We start from the raw sequence: 17,525 nt of genomic DNA on the forward strand, positions 1-17,525 counted from the left end.
AAAAGGAAATAAATTTCGTGTCAACCAAAGGTGGAGAAAGATGAGATAGAGGAAAGTAAAATTTATCACAGGAAATGCTGGAGTGGTTGGTAGATATTGTCTACTAGTACCAGTCGTGATCTCAAGAATAGCGGCATGGAAATGAACAGCTTTTCGATTCCCAATTCAGTAAGTTATTCAGTGAGAAGTGTAAATTTAAGCCTTTGAATTTTCACTGTCTTTTTTGGTGATCTAAAATCTATTTTGCAAATCACGGATGAAATTTCAGTCTGTGCTCTTGAAATAACGGTACTACAAGAGGACAGACTATATCTAGTAAATAAAGTGTGAGAAAACTGAGAGGTCAGACCATCCAAGGTAAAGAATAAATGAACAGAGCACATCGGCCATAATAATGTGACTATCGCTTTAGTAAAATCTCCATCAGTTCACTATAGCAACACTTTTAAGTCACCATGTGTCCCCCTAAGGGATAAAAAATGCACGTGCTGTTATGTAGTACTGAGCGGCATCTAGGGTCAAACATCTACTCAAGCGTGAGTTTCTTAAGGCTGGTTTTACAATAGATAAATGGATCGATTTAGTTATCAAATGTGTTGGTGTAGAAAGTAGACTTTGCTTTCGATTTCCATTTTTAACGCTTTATTGTTAATTTAACAACAGAACGCTTGCAGTTACATTTTCATATGCTTATCAAAAATCTTTAAAAGATCAACATATACACTGATTATCATCAGTAACACGGGGATGATAGTCTCAATATGGACTTTTTTGAAATTGTTTCTCTCTATAATTACAAAGAGTTTTAGTCGAGTCTTCAATAAGGAGCTTACAAAGACTAAGACAGGATAAAAATGCTCTTGGCTACTGCTTAACTCTTAACCAAGATACTTTTCGAATCATTTCTCAGACTGAGCTCTGGTTTACTTTTAAGAATTACCATATAATTATGAAAAGTGATAGTTGAATTGAACGTTTAAAACATTAATATAGGGCGGCAAGGTTGAATCTCAAAACTGTTGTCCTGGAAGATTCTAATACCGTTTTGATAAGCAGTGCTCTTGTGTAATCAAAAAGGATGTTATTCTACAGCCTTCTTAGAGTTTCTGTGTTCTACGAATAACTTTAAATACTTAGATCAAGTCACAAGTAAATATTTGCTCTACCAGAGGGCAATTCGTTGGGTAATAAATAATCTTAGATAGAATTCAACACGTGAGTAAGAACATCTTTCAGTGTGTACAGGATAACATAATTTCTGTAAGTCTTCACCACATCGTCAGTTATCGTGGTCAAACCCTACAAAAGAAAAAAAAAAGTAAATAAATGTTAATTAACATTAACTTCGACACTTTTTACATTTTTGTTGATATTCTGTACTTATACCAACATTGATGTATGGCAGCATTGAAATAAGCTAGAGAAGTACTTTGAAAGTCAAATTATACCTACGAAAAAGGACACTTGGAAAATGATTCCGAAAATCTGCTTTTTCTTTACCGTACTTATATGTAAGAGCGAGATGTTGATTGTTTGAAATTGAAACATTACAAGATATCAGAAAAGGAAACAGAAGGGACTGGATGTTTTAGCTAGAAGCTGCGCTTCTGTTGGCGAGATGTTTCACAAGACTTTAGAATGATGACTTCAAGTTCGTCAGATGCCCGGTACTTTCGGGAAACGGGCCCTTTATAATATTCAGTGTCTCTAGTCAAGTTTTAATTACGCTGGAAAGGTCACCGCTTAGATTCTCTTCTCCTCCGGAGATTTGAACTTTCTTTTACTTCTGTGTGAAATTGGTTGTTGCTACATGTGTCATTTATAGTTGAAGAAATATTTCACGTGGCTGTATTTTTTCTTACCACACTTTTGTTATTGACCATCGCCTGTAGGTATGTTCTAATATAATGATCCAGGCTCGCCTCTGAGATTTGCTGTACAGAGGGTATTGAAGAACCGGTTTTCATTATCTAAGATTTAACAGAAGGTAACTGTCAGTGGTGAATAAAGAACTAGGCAACACTTACAATTTACATTAGTTAGCACCGTAAGCTTTAGAGGTTGAACGTTAGTATTGTGAGGTAGTGTTTTGTGAAGGAAAAAAAAAGCAGTGACAAATTCTTCCTGCATCTTGATAGATAGATAGCTTTATTAGGAAGTAAAATCATTCCAGCCCCCGGGTCGGCTAATACAACTTACTTTAGAATGGGAATATTTAACTGAGATATTTAACTGTTCGATGCAGTTATTTGTATACTCGTCGTTTGCAGTCCATGTTCAGCTGCGCAGTCCTTAACCATTCTTTGCTTCTCTTGGTCCACTCACATCTTTTGTGGTCTGCCCCAGCAAGCTAGTGTTTGACTATTCGTTTCCATTCTAAACTGCCTGGGCGATTTCTATTTCTTCAAAGTATTGTGACTTAGCTCATTTATTCTGCCATAAATGAAGTGGAATCTTCACGAGAATAAAATGAAAGTCTCCTCATCAGGGAATTGTTATATCTGAAGGAAGGTAACTTACCTCGCGTCTCACTTTCCACACTGTCGTATTCAGGTGAAAACTGGTGTCTCTGAGCGCACTTGCCAACACTCTGTGCTGAGATCCTTTAGCTTCCTCATAGGAGTATGCCAGGTATAGTGGACGGATGAAGTTGTAAAGTTGGATAAAAGCAATGGAGAGGTTGTCTTTCTTTTGCTGAAGAGAAGCAAAAGTATAGATAGCATGCAAATTGTTAAGATTTTCTGGTGCCTGTGACGTACAGAAACAGATGGGATACAAAGCCAGTGATCACTTTAATGAGAAATTGTGGAAATTGTGTCAGTATTGAAGACTTGGAAAACAGGCTCGAAATAGTTAATTGGAAAACTGACCGATTATCGTGTGTGAGAGAGACCGGTTAGTGATTAGTGATTGATTTAAGTTTGCGCCAGTGCCTCAGACCACTACGCGCTGTAAGTAAGAAGTCGGATATGTTTTTTCTTTCTTTTGTCCGTGTTTCCGTTTTGTTTTGGCGATTACATCACACGTAAATTTAGGAAAAAAATTGCCAGGGTCGAAATGTCTATCCGTTTAAAATGTCAAAACATTAACTGAAGTAGATATGTTTTTGGAAAAAAAGAGACAACTTTAAGATTCCAATCCTTACCAAACTTGAGGAACACACAGGTGCGTCAGCCATTCCAAGAGCAAGGGGTGTCTCCTTTAGATCTCAGTTAGAAGCTGAATTGAAAGACCTTCAACATCTGCAAATAAAATGCACTACCGTTAGTCTTTGCATGAAGCGTCTCATAAGGAGCTTAATAGCGAAATAGAATCAGTAAGAAAAAAACAATTTCTTCCACTACCTCCTTTGTGGCGTTGGATCTTGATGGGATAAGTGAAAGTCTGATGACAATTTCAGCATCACTTGGTCGGTAACTCAACGGAGCTGTCCAAGCCACTGCGCTCATTGTGGTTACTATGAATATGGCGGTGAACAAGGACTTGCAGAATTCCATTTCTAGTGAACCAAAACGTTATCAGAAAAATAAGTTTAATAATGACAGAGGTACTCCTATTTACTCCTATTTAGCTTCGAGGAATCAAATTACGAAATTTAGGTAGCTAAATCGTTAATTACAGTTGTTGTCAGTGGTTATCGGACGCTTTGGTTAAGAATTATTGGAGGCAAAGTTTGGTAGAGTCATCTTTTATTTTGAAAGGCAAATGAAGGAAGGAGTTTGAATCTTTACGTTCTGTTAACGCAAACTTAATCTTGCTTTTACAGTATATCTGGTCTAGTTACACATGGGACCGAACAATGACAGTTCTCATTTAAGATAATCAGTAAGACTTACCTATCTCTTTTTAAGTATCTCTGGTGATAAATTACTTTGATTCAAAATCTTGCGTTGTTTTCTCTGGCTGTATCCAGAACTACTGAAGATGAAATGCATATTGACTACCATTTATATAAAACGAAGAAGAAGCAGTTTTATTGGCTTGCATCATGTTTTGGTAAGCTATTTTTATCAGGCGTATTCTGGATGACTCATTTTCGCTAAACAATTCGTCGTTCGTTCACTTTGTAAATGACATCATTTTGAATTCATTAAACTTTATCTCTTGAACTTTGTTGACTGTTTCTTCCGTTGCAGTCTTATTTTGTCAAATAGATCTTAGAGTTTGTATTTTATGTGTGGTATGCAGTAAGTTTGACTCCACGAACGCAGTGTACGTGTAACCTCAAGGATTTACATTATTTTGCAGTAAAAATGGAAATGACTATAAAATTCTATATAGATTGTTGAAATATCGTATGCCCCAGGTTAAATAAGTGCTGCTTATCGATTTACATGAACCCAGAAAGTGTAAAGTCCTTAGGAAACTACGCACCTGGAAAAACTTTGATTTAATGGGTCACAGTTCAGAGTTTTCTTTTGGGATAAAGGGAGCTCGTTTACCGCTTCCGCCTCTTCAACAGTAATACTCCTGTTATCAAAGTTATTGCTGAAAAGGAAGGAACGCTTCGTTTATCACTACGATCTACGAATAAAAAGAAAGCGTGACAACAACATCGTATGTATCTCATATCATCATAGAGCTTGGAAGAGAAGCATAATGATTAAATGATTTCATTGCAATGTATCCATATCGATAGGTGATTTTTTCGGTGTCTAGCTTTACAAATATTTGTAATGTTTTTCATTCCCAGCGTGAGCGGGGCCGCACGGGTCGATTGATGTGACTTCGGAGTTGACTTAACTTTATTTTCGATCATGTTGAACAAAACAAGCCATCGTCATCGAAAACAGGTCATTAACTTATGAGGTTAGGCCCTTGATTGGCAATCTATCTATACTTTGTCAACATCTGTGCTTTGTCACTATTCTCAGTAATATCAAGCAAGGGTCAAGGAAGAGTGGTCTCAATTGCCGAAGAAATGATCAACATATCCCATTTGGTGACTTGACGCTTAATGAGCAGATCAGTTCATTGCATTAGAGGATAGATTTTATCCTTTGAAACCTATCGTTCTTATAAATAATCTTCAAACTCGAGAAATAACAAATTCAACGGACAGATGAGTTCTTCAGTCCTTCTTGATAAAATGAAAAAATACCTTGAGATAGTGAAGGAACCTTATATACGGGGTAAAACTATCACGACGATCTTTCATGAAAACGGAAGATAAATAAATACGAAGTGCATCTGTACCAAGAACTGTTCATGCATGGTACATGTTCGTGTAATATGCCAGTTGCTACCATAGAACACAGAATCTGTGCTCAACAACTATAACCTTCGCAAGTGTATACTGGCTTTTGCGTGACAAGCTTGGCTTTTCGCGTGCTAGAAAATATCAAAAGGTCAATTGGTCGTTTGAACTTTATTTTCTAAATGTGGAGATAACAAGAACTGACAAGACACCCCTTTCTTGATTTTAGTTGTTCCGTGTCACTTGTAGTCGACAAATCCAATCCCTTGAAAGCATATCCGGGATTGTTATCCTTTTTTATCTGCACTAGTAATCTTGTTTGTATGCGAGTGTTATAGTTCCGTTCTTATTAGGCGATCACCGAAAGAAGTTTGTAACAACAAGCACGTTAAACTGTAAACAATGCATCATAACTTTTCCAAGAAAATAGTCATAAAATAAATGGTCAGTTTCGAGGGTAGCTAAATATGTTCACCCACCACTGATGTAGACTTAATCTGTATATAGGTTTACGCTTTCTATCTAACAGGATCATCATTCCTTTGGCCTTATTCAAATCTTGCTGCAAATCTAGGGAAACCTTGTTGGTTGGTCATGTTTCCTATGTTTTCGAGTCGGAGATAGTTTTACACTTTATCTAAGACATCACACCACACAAATCCCTAGACTATTGTCCTCCAAATATAAAGAAAAGAAGGAAATAAATCCCTTATCAACTGTTTTTTATTGCTAACTAACCTATTTGAGAAGAGTGACCTTTATTGCAGGAGGTGGACCATTGTGTTTTGTGTGTGGCCGTTGACTATTTAACGATAATCGACTTTAATATCATTGTTAGTGGAGCGGTTTAATAATTTATGTATAAAGGCTGATAGTTTCGAAAGAAACTGTTTGGGGCTGCGTCGGTGGGAGTAACGAAATAATTTGGATATATCAACAAAGTTGAAATGGTAAATTGGCCACCGTAATGATTACAAAAGCTGACGTTTCGAGCGTTAGCCCTTCGTCGGAGCGAATAGAGGAATTGTGGGTGGTGTGTGCTTTGAAAGGCAGAAAATGGAGCTACGTTATTGGTGGGTACATGGCAACGAGAAAAACATCAATAAATTAGTGGAATGAACAGCGTTCATTGATCCCTGTGGGATTTAGACTGCCGGTTTGAAAGATGAGCTTTTGTTCAAGATTTTTACGGCTTTCCGTGCCACCTAAGTGCAAGGAAAGACTGCAGATTGCCATATGTTGCTTAGAATGATTAGGTAAATTAAAATGTCTAGCGACTGGTTTCGATGTGTCCTTGTCATTCCTTTCCACGTCTCGAAGGTGTTCTCGGAATCGGTCACCTAGTCTTCTGCCTGTTTCGCCGATGTATATCTTTTTGCAATAAGTGCAAGTTATGCAAGTTATTAATTTATGTACCCTTCCTCCTCGTGATCTTGAGGATAGGAGCATGGAAATGACTAGTATTTCCTAATAAAATATACATTGTGTGATAACTAAATGTTAGAAGAGGGTAGAGGTTAGCATGAGATTATGAAGTGCAAGGGATTAAGTTTCACAATTTCTTGTTTGAGGTACACCGGTAATGTCTTACACTTTTGAGAAGAAAGAGACATCACTTTGGATTTCAATTTTTTAATGCTTCATTGTTAATTTAACAACACCTCGCATACAGTTACATTTTATGTTCTGATAATAAATCTTTAAAAGATCAACATATACACTGATTAGCATCAGTAACATTGTAGATAATAGTGTCAACATGGACTTTATAAAAGTGTTTATTTCTCTAATTACAGAGCATGCTGTCAATCCAGGAACGAGGAACTCCTAAAGTTTGCTAGCGAAAAGATGCCCTCTCTAGCTTGAGTGTTGGCTAAGGTACTTCTTGAATCAATCCTTAGACTAAGCTTTGCTGTACTTTTTAAGAATTCACAGTCATAAAACTAACTGATAGTTGAATTAAGTCTTGTAAATATTGACTTTAGGTAGCAAGCTTGAATCCCTAAACCGTTGTCCTCTAAGAAATAAATATTGTTTTTATGGGCAGTGCTCTTGTTGGATAATTATTAATGTTTTGAGTTTTTTTCTAGAATTTTTGTTAATTTTTTCCACAGAATAACTTTAATTTACATGAGTAAACATCAGGAAAAGTGTAATACTCTTTCAGTATTCTAATAATACCGTAAGAGGAGTTAGTCTAAATAAGTCTATTTGCTCTGCCAGAGAGCAACGTGTTCAGTAATAAATAGGTTTAGATGCAAGTCAACACTTCAGTGAGAACATCCTTCAGTGTGTAGAGAATGACATAGTTTCTGTAAGTCTTCACCACATCATCAGTTATGGTTACACTCTACAAAAGTAAAAAAAAAAAAAAAAGAAACATTATTGATTAAAATTTCATGTTAACATATTCATTTTATTTTTTTAAGTTTGTTGCTTTGATAGTGTTGAAAATCACTGTAAAGATCCTCTACTTATGCTAAATTTGATGTTTGGCAACTTTTGAATTTAGTAAGATATGTAAGAAAGTTAAATGATGCATGTAAGACTCGTATGAAAAATGCAACACTTGAAGCCAAACACTACATTTTCTGGAGGTTTCAACGAAGACTGAGAACGGGATACCTCTTAGATTCTATGCCGCTTTGGGGTTCGTATTCCTTTTTTAGTTTGCGTTTTTGCTTCATGTATCCTTTACAGTTGAAGGAATGATTATCATTTGAATCCTTTTTTTCTTACCACACGTTTGTTATTGACCATTGCCTGTAAATATGCTTTAGTATAATGATCCAGGCTCGTCTCTGAGATGTGTTGAACAGGGGGTATTGTGGCACCAGTTTTCGTTATCTAAGATTTAACAAAGGGTAAATATTAGTGGCGGAAAAAAATAGGCAACACTGACAATTTACGTTTCTTAGCACTGGGCTTCAAAGCTGGAACAACAATATTTTGAGTCTGCTCAGCTAGCTAGTCTTTGGGTATTCGCTTCCTCTCTAAAGCCTGTGCGATTTTTATTTCGTCGAGGTATCGCGACTTAGCTACTTTATTCCACCATCAGTGAAAAAAATGTAAGTCTCCCCATAAGGGAATTGTTATATTAGAGGGAAGGTAACTTACCTCGCGTCTCACTCTCCACACTGTAGTATTTAGGTGAAAACTGGTGTCTTTGAGTGCACTTGCCAACACTTTGTGCTGAGATCCTTTAGCTTCCTCATATGAGTAAGCCAGGTATAGTGGATGGATGAAGTTGTAAAGTTGCATAAAAGCAATCGAAAAGTTGTCTTTCTTTTGCTGAGGAGAACCAAAAAACACAGAAATTATGCAAGTTTTTATCATTTTATAGTGCCAGTGACTTACAGAGGAGAAAGTTTTGTCAATCATTTACCATAGTTTGGTGTTATACTTTAGTGCCAGTGCCTCAGACCCCTACGCGTCTGGAGAAATCACTCGCTCTTGTTTCTCTCTTTTGCCCTGTATTTGGCTATTGCCTCCGAGTTAGATTGATAAATAAGCATGCTTGAAATGTTTATCCGTTTAAAATGTCCTTCCGCTGACTGAAAAAAGACTTTTCCTCAAAAAAAAAGTCGAAAGGTGAATTTCTTCATACTCACAAGATCTGAGGAACATACAGTCGTGTCAGCCACGCCAAGAATGAGGGACGTCTCCTTTAGATCCCAGTTAGAAGCTATGAATTGATGGACCTTTAACATCTGCGGATAAAATAACGATATTTTACTTTAAACAATTCTGAAAGTAGCGTTTTACAAGCAGCTTTACTTCAGAAGTAGAAGCAAGAGAATAAATATGCGAATACCGTACCTCTTTTGTGGCGTTGGATCTTGATGGCATCAGTGAAAGTCTGATGACAATTTCAGCATCGCTTGGTCGGTAATTCGTCGGAGCTGTCCAAGCCACTGAGCTGATCGTAGTTACTATGAATATGGCAGCGAACAAGGACTTGCAGAATTCCATTTCTATAAAAGAATAAGGTTGCAAGAAAAATACGGGTAGTGTCCTATAGAAAGCAATTGATAAAATTAACACGGCACTCGTAACATTTTACCTAAACTTTGGGGAATTGATTTGAGGAACTGAAGAAGCTAACTCTTAAATTGTTTGTCAGTGGTTCTCCGTAGCTTTTCGTTTAAACTTGTGTGAAGCAGAATTTGGTAAAGTCATACCTTTTGTTAAGTGGCAATTAAACAAAACGTCTTTAGAACTGCTGTTTTAAAACCTATGATAAGTAAAGGTGAAGACTATGCGTACATTCAACATAAGGACTTAAAAAATTTTTTTTCAGGTCTGATTTTCACTATTGCTCAAATAGTGCTTTACTGCGAAGGATCGTGCACATATACGATAAATCAGCTTTTACTTCCAGTCTTGTTGTAGAACGGACCGAGCAATGTAGACTTACCTTTCTCCTTCTAAGTATCTGTGGCAGATAAACTTTGATTCGAAATGTTTCGTTGTTTTCCTTTCCTTTTCCAGGATTAATTGAGGGTGAAGCGAGTTTTGACCGTCTTTTATACTAAATGAAGAGGAAGATGTTTTATTTCTTTACATCATCTTTTTGTCCGGCATATTCTGGATTACTCATTTTCCCTAAATTTTGTATCGTTTGACGCTTTGTAAATTACGTCATTTGAATTCATAAACCTGTATCGTTTGAACGTTGTTTACTGTTCCTTCCGTAAGAGTTGAACGATCCATCCTTGTTGTATCAAATTGATTTTGTAGTTTATGTCTGGTATGCAGTAATTCTGGTTCCGCGAAACCAATTCATCGCATTTATACTTAATACAGGCATTTATTCCGCAGTGGTAATGGCTATAATTCCATATGGATTGTTGGACCTTTTTTTTGTTGTGGGTTGAAGAGATGCTGCTTATCCGTTTTTACCACAATCCCGAAAACTTCTCAGCTCTTAGAAAACAGGGTGTCCAGAAACACTTTGATTTGATTATTTAAAATCTTGATTTTTTCTCTCGGGATAAGCGCATGGACCTCCGCCTCTTTAACGTTTATTGTTTCCTTTATCAAAGTTCCTGGTAAGAAAGTAAGCAACTTTCCGCTCATAATGGCAATCACTTAAAAGAAGAGCGTGACAACAAATATTTTAACTATCCGGTATCAACACAGAGGATAGAAGGGAATAAGCCAATTTAAAGATACAATCATTTGATTTTAATGCATTATAATCAATAGATGATTAGGCTGGTGTTAATCTAGACGAATCTTTGAGATGGTTTTTTCATTGAAAGCGCGCGAGGCCGCACTTGTGGAATGATAATATGAATTATTAATTACGTGACTTCTGTGTTGACGTAACTTAATTGACATGTCGTTTATTGAACAAAACCAGTCTTTATCACAGGAAATGGGTCATTAGTTTATGGGGTTGGGCCCGACTAACTAAACTCAACTAATTATCCATAAATAAACTAGGTAAAGGAGTCGTAGTCTAAATTGAAGAAAGTAACAAGATGTCCCATTTGATGACTAGCTGTGACATGAACAGATAGTTTCATTGCGTAAGAGGGTATGTTTTAGGCTTTTAATTTACTCGGTCGTAAATTATAATGTTAAATCGCAAGACAAAGAAAAGAGAGTATAGAAACTGTTTGAATGAGGCCTTAAACTACTGTAAAAAGTAAAATTTAAAATATGGCTGAGGCATGAGATCTTCCTTCTTTATATAATTGAAAAAGTAAGTTATGATAGTATAAAGAGAAGCTTTTTTACAGGTAAATTATAACGACCTAATGACGAACTTCCACGAAGAATAGATAAATATAGACGAAGAGCATCGGTATCATGAACTGGTGATGCACGGTTCATGTCCGTGTAACGTACCAGTAGCTGCTAAAGAAGACAAAGGGGCTAATGGTAGCTGACAAGACATCCCTTTTCTTGTTTCTAAATGTTTCTCGTTACTTGTAGAATTATAAATCAATTCATTGAAAGCATATCCTAATAAATTATTTTCTCATCGTTGTTTTCCGCAATCGATGGAGTAACAATCCTTTTTCATCCTTACCGGTAAACGTACAGGTTTCCGGTTTTCGTAAAGCGGCCATAAGTACTTCATGAGTGGTAAAGTTCCGTTATTACTTAGACTTTTGCCAATAGAAGAATATGATACAAAGCACTTTATATCACGTATCATAATACATCCAAGTAAAGTTTTGTAAAGTAAATGTTTGGTTCGAATTTAGCCGTATATCTCCAATCAAATTGACTTTATAAGCAAGATGAAGAGTAAGTGTTTTAGACTTAATTTCCTCGCGTTCCCGTCATTCAGGTTTAGAATTATAAAAACGCGTTTACAGTCCTCACGCTTTCTTTAATAAGGACGTAAGTTGGTCGTGTTCCCTAATGTTTCCGACTTAAAGATAGAACTTCACTTTTTCAATGGCATCACACCACAGAAATAACTTAGGTAAATAAATCAATGAATAGATAATGTATGAATAAGTAAAGGAATGAAAGATAAAAGGAAATAAAATTCGTGTCAACCAAAGGTGGAGAAAGATGAGATAGAGGAAAGTAAAATTTATCACAGGAAATGCTGGAGTGGTTGGTAGATATTGTCTACCAGTACCAGTCGTGATCTCAAGAATAGCGGCATGGAAATGAACAGCTTTTCAATTCCCAATTCAGCAACTTATTCCGTGAGAAGTGTAAATTTAAGCCTTTGAATTTTCACTGTCTTTTTTGGTGATCTAAAATCTATTTTGCAAATCACGGATGAAATTTCAGTCTGTGCCATTGAAATAACGGTACTACAAGAGGACAGACTATATCTAGTAAATACAGTGTGAGAAAACTGAGGGCTCAGACCATCCAAGGTAAAGAATAAATGAACAGAGCGCATCGGCCATAATAATGTGACTATCGCTTTAGTAAAATCTCCATCAGTTCACTATGACGACACTTTTAAGTCAGCATGTGTCCCCCTAAGGGATAAAAAATGCACGTACTGTTATGTAGTACTAAGCGGCATCTAGGGTCAAACATCTACTCAAGCGTGAGTTTCTTAAGGCTGGTTTTACAATAGATAAATGGATCGATTTAGTTATCAAATGTGTTGGTGTAGAAAGTAGACCTTTCTTTCGATTTCCATTTTTAACGCTTTATTGTTAATTTAACAACAGAACGCTTGCAGTTACATTTTCGTATGCTTATCATAAATCTTTAAAAGATCAACATATACACTGATTATCATCAGTAACACGGGGATGATAGTCTCAATATGGACATTTTTGAAAGTGTTTCTCTGTCTAATTACAAATAATTTTTTAGTCGATTCTTGAATAAGGAGCTTAGAAAGACTAGGACAGGACAAAAATGCTCCTGGCTACTGCTTAACTCTTAACCAAGATACTTTTCGAATCATTTCTCAGACTGAGCTCTGGTTTACTTTTAAGAATTACTATATAATTATGAAAAGTGATGGTTGAATTGAAAGTTTAAAACATTAATATAGGGCGGCAAGGTTGAATCTCAAAACTGTTGTCCTGGAAGATTCTAATACCGTTTTGATAAGCAGTGCTCTTGTGTAATCAAAAATGATGTTATTCTACAGCCTTCTTAGAGTTTTTGTGTTCTACGAATAACTTTAAATACTTAAACATTAAGAAATATGAAGAGGTCCCTCAGTCTTTCATTAATTCAGATCAAGTCACAAGTAAATATTTGCTCTACCAGAGGGCAATTCGTTGGGTAATAAATAATCTTAGATACAATTCAACACATGAGTAAGAACATCTTTCAGTGTGTACAGGATAACATAATTTCTGTAAGTCTTCACCACATCGTCAGTTATCGTGGTCAAACCCTACAAAAACAAAAAAAAAAGTAAATAAATGTTGATTAACATTAACTTTGACACTTTTTACATTTTTGTTGCTATTCTGTACTTATACCAACATTGATGTATGGCAGCATTGAAATAAGCTAGAGAAGTACTTTGAAAGTCAAATTATACCTACGAAAAATGACACTTGGAAAATGATTCCGAAAATCTGCTTTTTCTTTACCGTATTTATATCTAAGAGCGAGATGTTGATTGTTTGAAATTGAAACATTACAAGATATCAGAAAAGGAAACAGAAGGGACTGGATGTTTTAGCTAGAAGCTGCGCTTCTGTTGGCGAGATGTTTCATAAGACTTTAGAATGATGACTTCAAGTTCGTCAGATGCCCGGTACTTTCGGGAATGGGGCCCTTTATAATATTCAGTGCCTCTAGTCAAGTTTTAATTACGCTGGAATGGTCACCGCTTAGATTCTCTTCTCCTTCGAAGATTTGAACTTTCTTTTACTTCTTTGTGAAATTGGTTGTTGCTACATGTGTCATTTATAGTTGAAGAAATATTTCACGTGGCTGTATTTTTTCTTACCACACTTTTGTTATTGACCATCGCCTGTAGGTATGTTCTAATATAATGATCCAGGCTCGCCTCTGAGATTTGCTGTACAGAGGGTATTGAAAAACCGGTTTTAATTATCTAAGATTTAACAGAAGGTAACTGTCAGTGGTGAATAAAGAACTAGGCAACACTTACAATTTACATTAGTTAGCACCGTAAGCTTTAGAGGCTGAACATTAGTATTGTGAGGTAGTGTTTTGTGAAGGAAAAAAAAAGCATTGACAAATTCTTCCTGCATCTTGATTGATAGATAGCTTTATTAGGAAGTAAAATCATTGCAGCCCCCGGGCCGGCTGAAATACGACTTACTTTACAATGGGAATATTTAACTGAGATATTAAACTGTTCGATGCAGTTATTTGTATACTCGTCGTTTGCAGTCCATGTTCAGCTGCGCAATCCTTAACCATTCTTCGCTTCTCTTGGCCCACTCACACCTTTTGTGGTCTGCCCCAGCAAGCTAGTGTTTGACTATTCGTTTCCATTCTAAACTACTTGAGCGATTTCTATTTCTTCAAAGTATTGTGACTGAGCTCATTTATTCTGCCATAAATGAAGTGGAATCTTCACGAGAATAAAATGAAAGTCTCCTCATCAGGAAATTGTTATATCTGAAGGAAGGTAACTTACCTCGCGTCTCACTTTCCACACTGTCGTATTCAGGTGAAAACTGGTGTCTCTGAGCGCACTCGCCAACACTCTGTGCTGAGATCCTTTAGCTTCCTCATAGGAGTATGCCAGGTATAGTGTACGGATGAAGTTGTAAAGTTGGATAAAAGCAATTGAGAGGTTGTCTTTCTTTTGCTGAAGAGAAGCAAAAGTACAGATAGGATGCAAATTGTTAAGATTTTCTAGTGCCTGTGAGGTACAGAAACAGATGGGATACAAAGCCAGTGATCACTTTAATGAGAAATCGTGGAAATTGTGTCAGTATTGAAGACTTGGAAAACAGGCTCGAAATAGTTAATTGGAAAACTGACCAATCATCGTGTGTGAGAGAGACCGGTTAGTGATTAGTGATTGATTTAACTTTGCGCCAGTGCCTCAGACAACTACGCGCATTAAGTAACAACTCGCATATGTTTTTTTCTCTCTTTTGTCCGTGTTTCTGTTTTGTTTTGGCGATTACATCACACGTAAATTAAAAAAAAAAAATTGCCAGGGTCGAAATGTCTATCCGTTTAAAATGTCAAAACATTAAGTGAGGTAGTTATGTTTTTGGATAAAAAAGACAACTTTAAAATTCCAATCCTTACCAAACTTGAGGAACACAGGTGTGTCAGCCATTCCAAGAGCATGGGGTGTCTCCTTTAGATCCCAGTTAGAAGCTGAATTGATAGACCTTCAACATCTGCAAATAAAATGCACTACCGTTAGTCTTTGCACGAAGCGTCTCATAAGGAGCTTAATAGCGAAATAGAATCAGTAAGAAAAAAACAATTTCTTCCACTACCTCCTTTGTGGCGTTGGATCTCGGTGGGATAAGTGAAAGTCTGATGACACTTTCAGCATCACTTGGTCGGTAACTCAACGGAGCTGTCCAAGCCACTGCGCTCATTGTGGTTACTATGAATATGGCAGTGAACAAGGACTTGCAGAATTCCATTTCTAGTGAACCAAAACGTTATCAGAAAAATAAGTTTAATAATGACAGAGGTACTCCTATTTACTCCTATTTAGCTTCGAGGAATCAAATTACGAAAGTTAGGTAGCTAATTCGTTAATTACAGTTGTTGTCAGTGGTTATCGGACGCTTTGGTTAAGAATTATTGGAGGCAAAGTTTGGTAGAGTCATCTTTTATTTTGAAAGGCAAATGAAGGAAGGAGTTTGAATCTTTACGTTCTGTTAACGCAAACTTAATCTTGCTTTTACAGTATATCTGGTCTAGTTACAGAGGGGACCGAACAATGACAGTTCTCATTTAAGATAATCAGTAAGACTTACCTATCTCTTTTTAAGTATCTCTGGGGATAAATTACTTTGATTCAAAATCTTGCGTTGTTTTCTCTGGCTGTATCCAGAACTACTGAAGGTAAAATGCATATTGACTACCATTTATACAAAACGAAGAGGAAGCTGTTTTATTGGCTTGCATCATGTTTTGGTAAGCTATTTTGATCAGGCGTATTCTGGATGGCTCATTTTCGCTAAACATTTCGTCGTTCGTTCACTTTGTAAATGACATCATTTTGAATTCATAAAACTGTATCTCTTGATCTTTGTCGACTGTTTCTTCCGTTGCAGTCTTATTTTGTCAAATAGATCTTAGAGTTTGTATTTTATGTGTGGTATTCAGTAAGTTTGACTCCACGAACGCAGTGTACATGTAACCTCAAGGATTTATATTATTTTGCAGTAAAAATGGAAATGACTATAAAATTCTATATAGATTGTTGAAATATCGTATGCCCCAGGTTAAATAAGTGCTGCTTATCGGTTTACATGAACCCAGAAAGTGTAAAGTCCTTAGGAAACTACGCACCTGGAAAAACTTTGATTTAATGGGTCACAGTTCAGAGTTTTCTTTTGGGATAAAGGGAGCTCGTTTACCGCTTCCGCCTCTTCAACAGTAATACTCCTGTTATCAAAGTTATTGCTGAAAAGGAAGGAACGCTTCGTTTATCACGACGATCCACGAAAAAAAAGAAACCTTGACAACAACATCTTATGTATCTCATATCATCATAGAGCGTGGAAGAGGAGAAGCATAATGATTAAATGATTTAATTGCAATGTATCCATATCGATAGGTGATTTTTTCAGCGTCTAGCTATACAAATATTTGTAATGTTTTTCATTCCCAGCGTGAGCGGGCCGCACGGGTCGATTGATGTGACTTCGGAGTTGACGTAACTTTATTTTCAATCATGTTGAACAAAACAAGCCATTGTCATCGAAAACAGGTCATTAACTTATGAGGTTAGGCCCTTGATTGGTAATCTATCTATACTTTGTCAACATTTGTGCTTTGTTACTATTCTCAGTAATATCAAGCAAGGGTCAAGGAAGAGTGGTCTCAATTGCCGAAGAAATGATCAACATATCCCATTTGGTGACTTGACGCTTCATGAGCAGATCATTTCATTGCATTAGAGGATAGATTTTATCCTTTGAAACCTATCGTTGTTATTAATAATCTTCAAACTCGAGAAATAAAAAATTCAACGGACGGATGAGTTCTTCAGTCCTTCTTGATAAAATGAGAAAATACCTTGAGATAGTGAAGGAACCTTATATACGGGGTAAAACTATCAGGACGATCTTTCATTAAAACGGAAGAGAAATAAATACAAAGTGCATCTGTACCAAGAACTGTTCATGCATGGTACATGTTCGTGTAATATGCCAGTTGCTACCATAGAACACATAGAATCTGTGCTGAACAGCTATAACTTTCGCAAGTGTATACTGGCTTTTGCGTGACAAGCTTGGCTTTTCGCGTGCTAGAAAATATCAAAAGGTCAATTGGTCGTTTGAACTTTATTTTCTAATTGTGGAGATAACAAGAACTGACAAGACACCCCTTTCTTGATTTTAGTTGTTCCGTGTCACTTGTAGTCGACAAATCCAATCCCTTGAAAGCATATCCGGGATTGTTATCCTTTTTTATCTGCACTAGTAATCTTGTTTGTATGCGAGTGTTAAAGTTCAGTTCTTATTAGACGATGACCGAAAGAAGTTTGTAACAACAAGCACGTTAAACTGTAAACAATGCATCATAACTTTTCAAAGAAAATAGCCATAGAATAAATGGTCAGTTTCGATAGTAGCTAAATATGTTCACCCACCACTGATGTAGACTTAATCTGTATATAGGTTTACGCTTTCTATCTAACAGGATCATCATTTGTTTGGTCTTTTTCAAATCTTGCTGCAAATCTAGGGAAACCTTG

At 36.4% G+C, this 17,525-nt stretch overlaps 1 protein-coding gene and 1 pseudogene across 1 annotated transcript; both read right to left on the reverse strand.

Annotated features, from left to right (window-relative positions):
• Positions 1-1,197: 1,197 nt before the first annotated feature.
• Positions 1,198-3,497, reverse strand: LOC148741860 (uncharacterized; annotated as a pseudogene).
• A 3,721-nt stretch (positions 3,498-7,218) lies between these two features.
• Positions 7,219-9,169, reverse strand: LOC148741861 (uncharacterized). Its single transcript, XM_088758238.1, has 5 exons — positions 9,017-9,169; positions 8,809-8,907; positions 8,315-8,488; positions 7,937-8,044; positions 7,219-7,547 (listed from the first exon to the last, which is right to left on the reverse strand). Exons 1-5 carry the CDS (start codon positions 9,167-9,169, stop codon positions 7,449-7,451), a joined length of 633 nt encoding a protein of 210 aa, XP_088614364.1. The 3' UTR covers positions 7,219-7,448.
• Between the last annotated feature and the right edge of the window lie 8,356 nt (positions 9,170-17,525).

The sequence above is a fragment of the Stylophora pistillata genome, chromosome 1 (genome assembly GCF_964205215.1).
Source record: "Stylophora pistillata chromosome 1, jaStyPist1.2, whole genome shotgun sequence".
In the NCBI taxonomy this organism is placed as follows: Eukaryota; Metazoa; Cnidaria; class Anthozoa; order Scleractinia; family Pocilloporidae; genus Stylophora; species Stylophora pistillata.

What these genes read in the sequence shown, in the direction of transcription:
- LOC148741861 (XM_088758238.1), bottom strand. Translation starts at nt 9,169, where the DNA reads ATGGAATTCTGCAAGTCCTTGTTCGCTGCCATATTCATAGTAACTACG. An exon ending in CTGTATGTTCCTCAGATCTT is followed by an intron (nt 8,489 to 8,808) that starts GTGAGTATGAAG and finishes GGTTCTCCTCAG; the next exon opens with CAAAAGAAAGACAACTTTTC. An exon ending in TGTGGAGAGTGAGACGCGAG is followed by an intron (nt 8,045 to 8,314) that starts GTAAGTTACCTT and finishes GTTAAATCTTAG; the next exon opens with ATAACGAAAACTGGTGCCAC.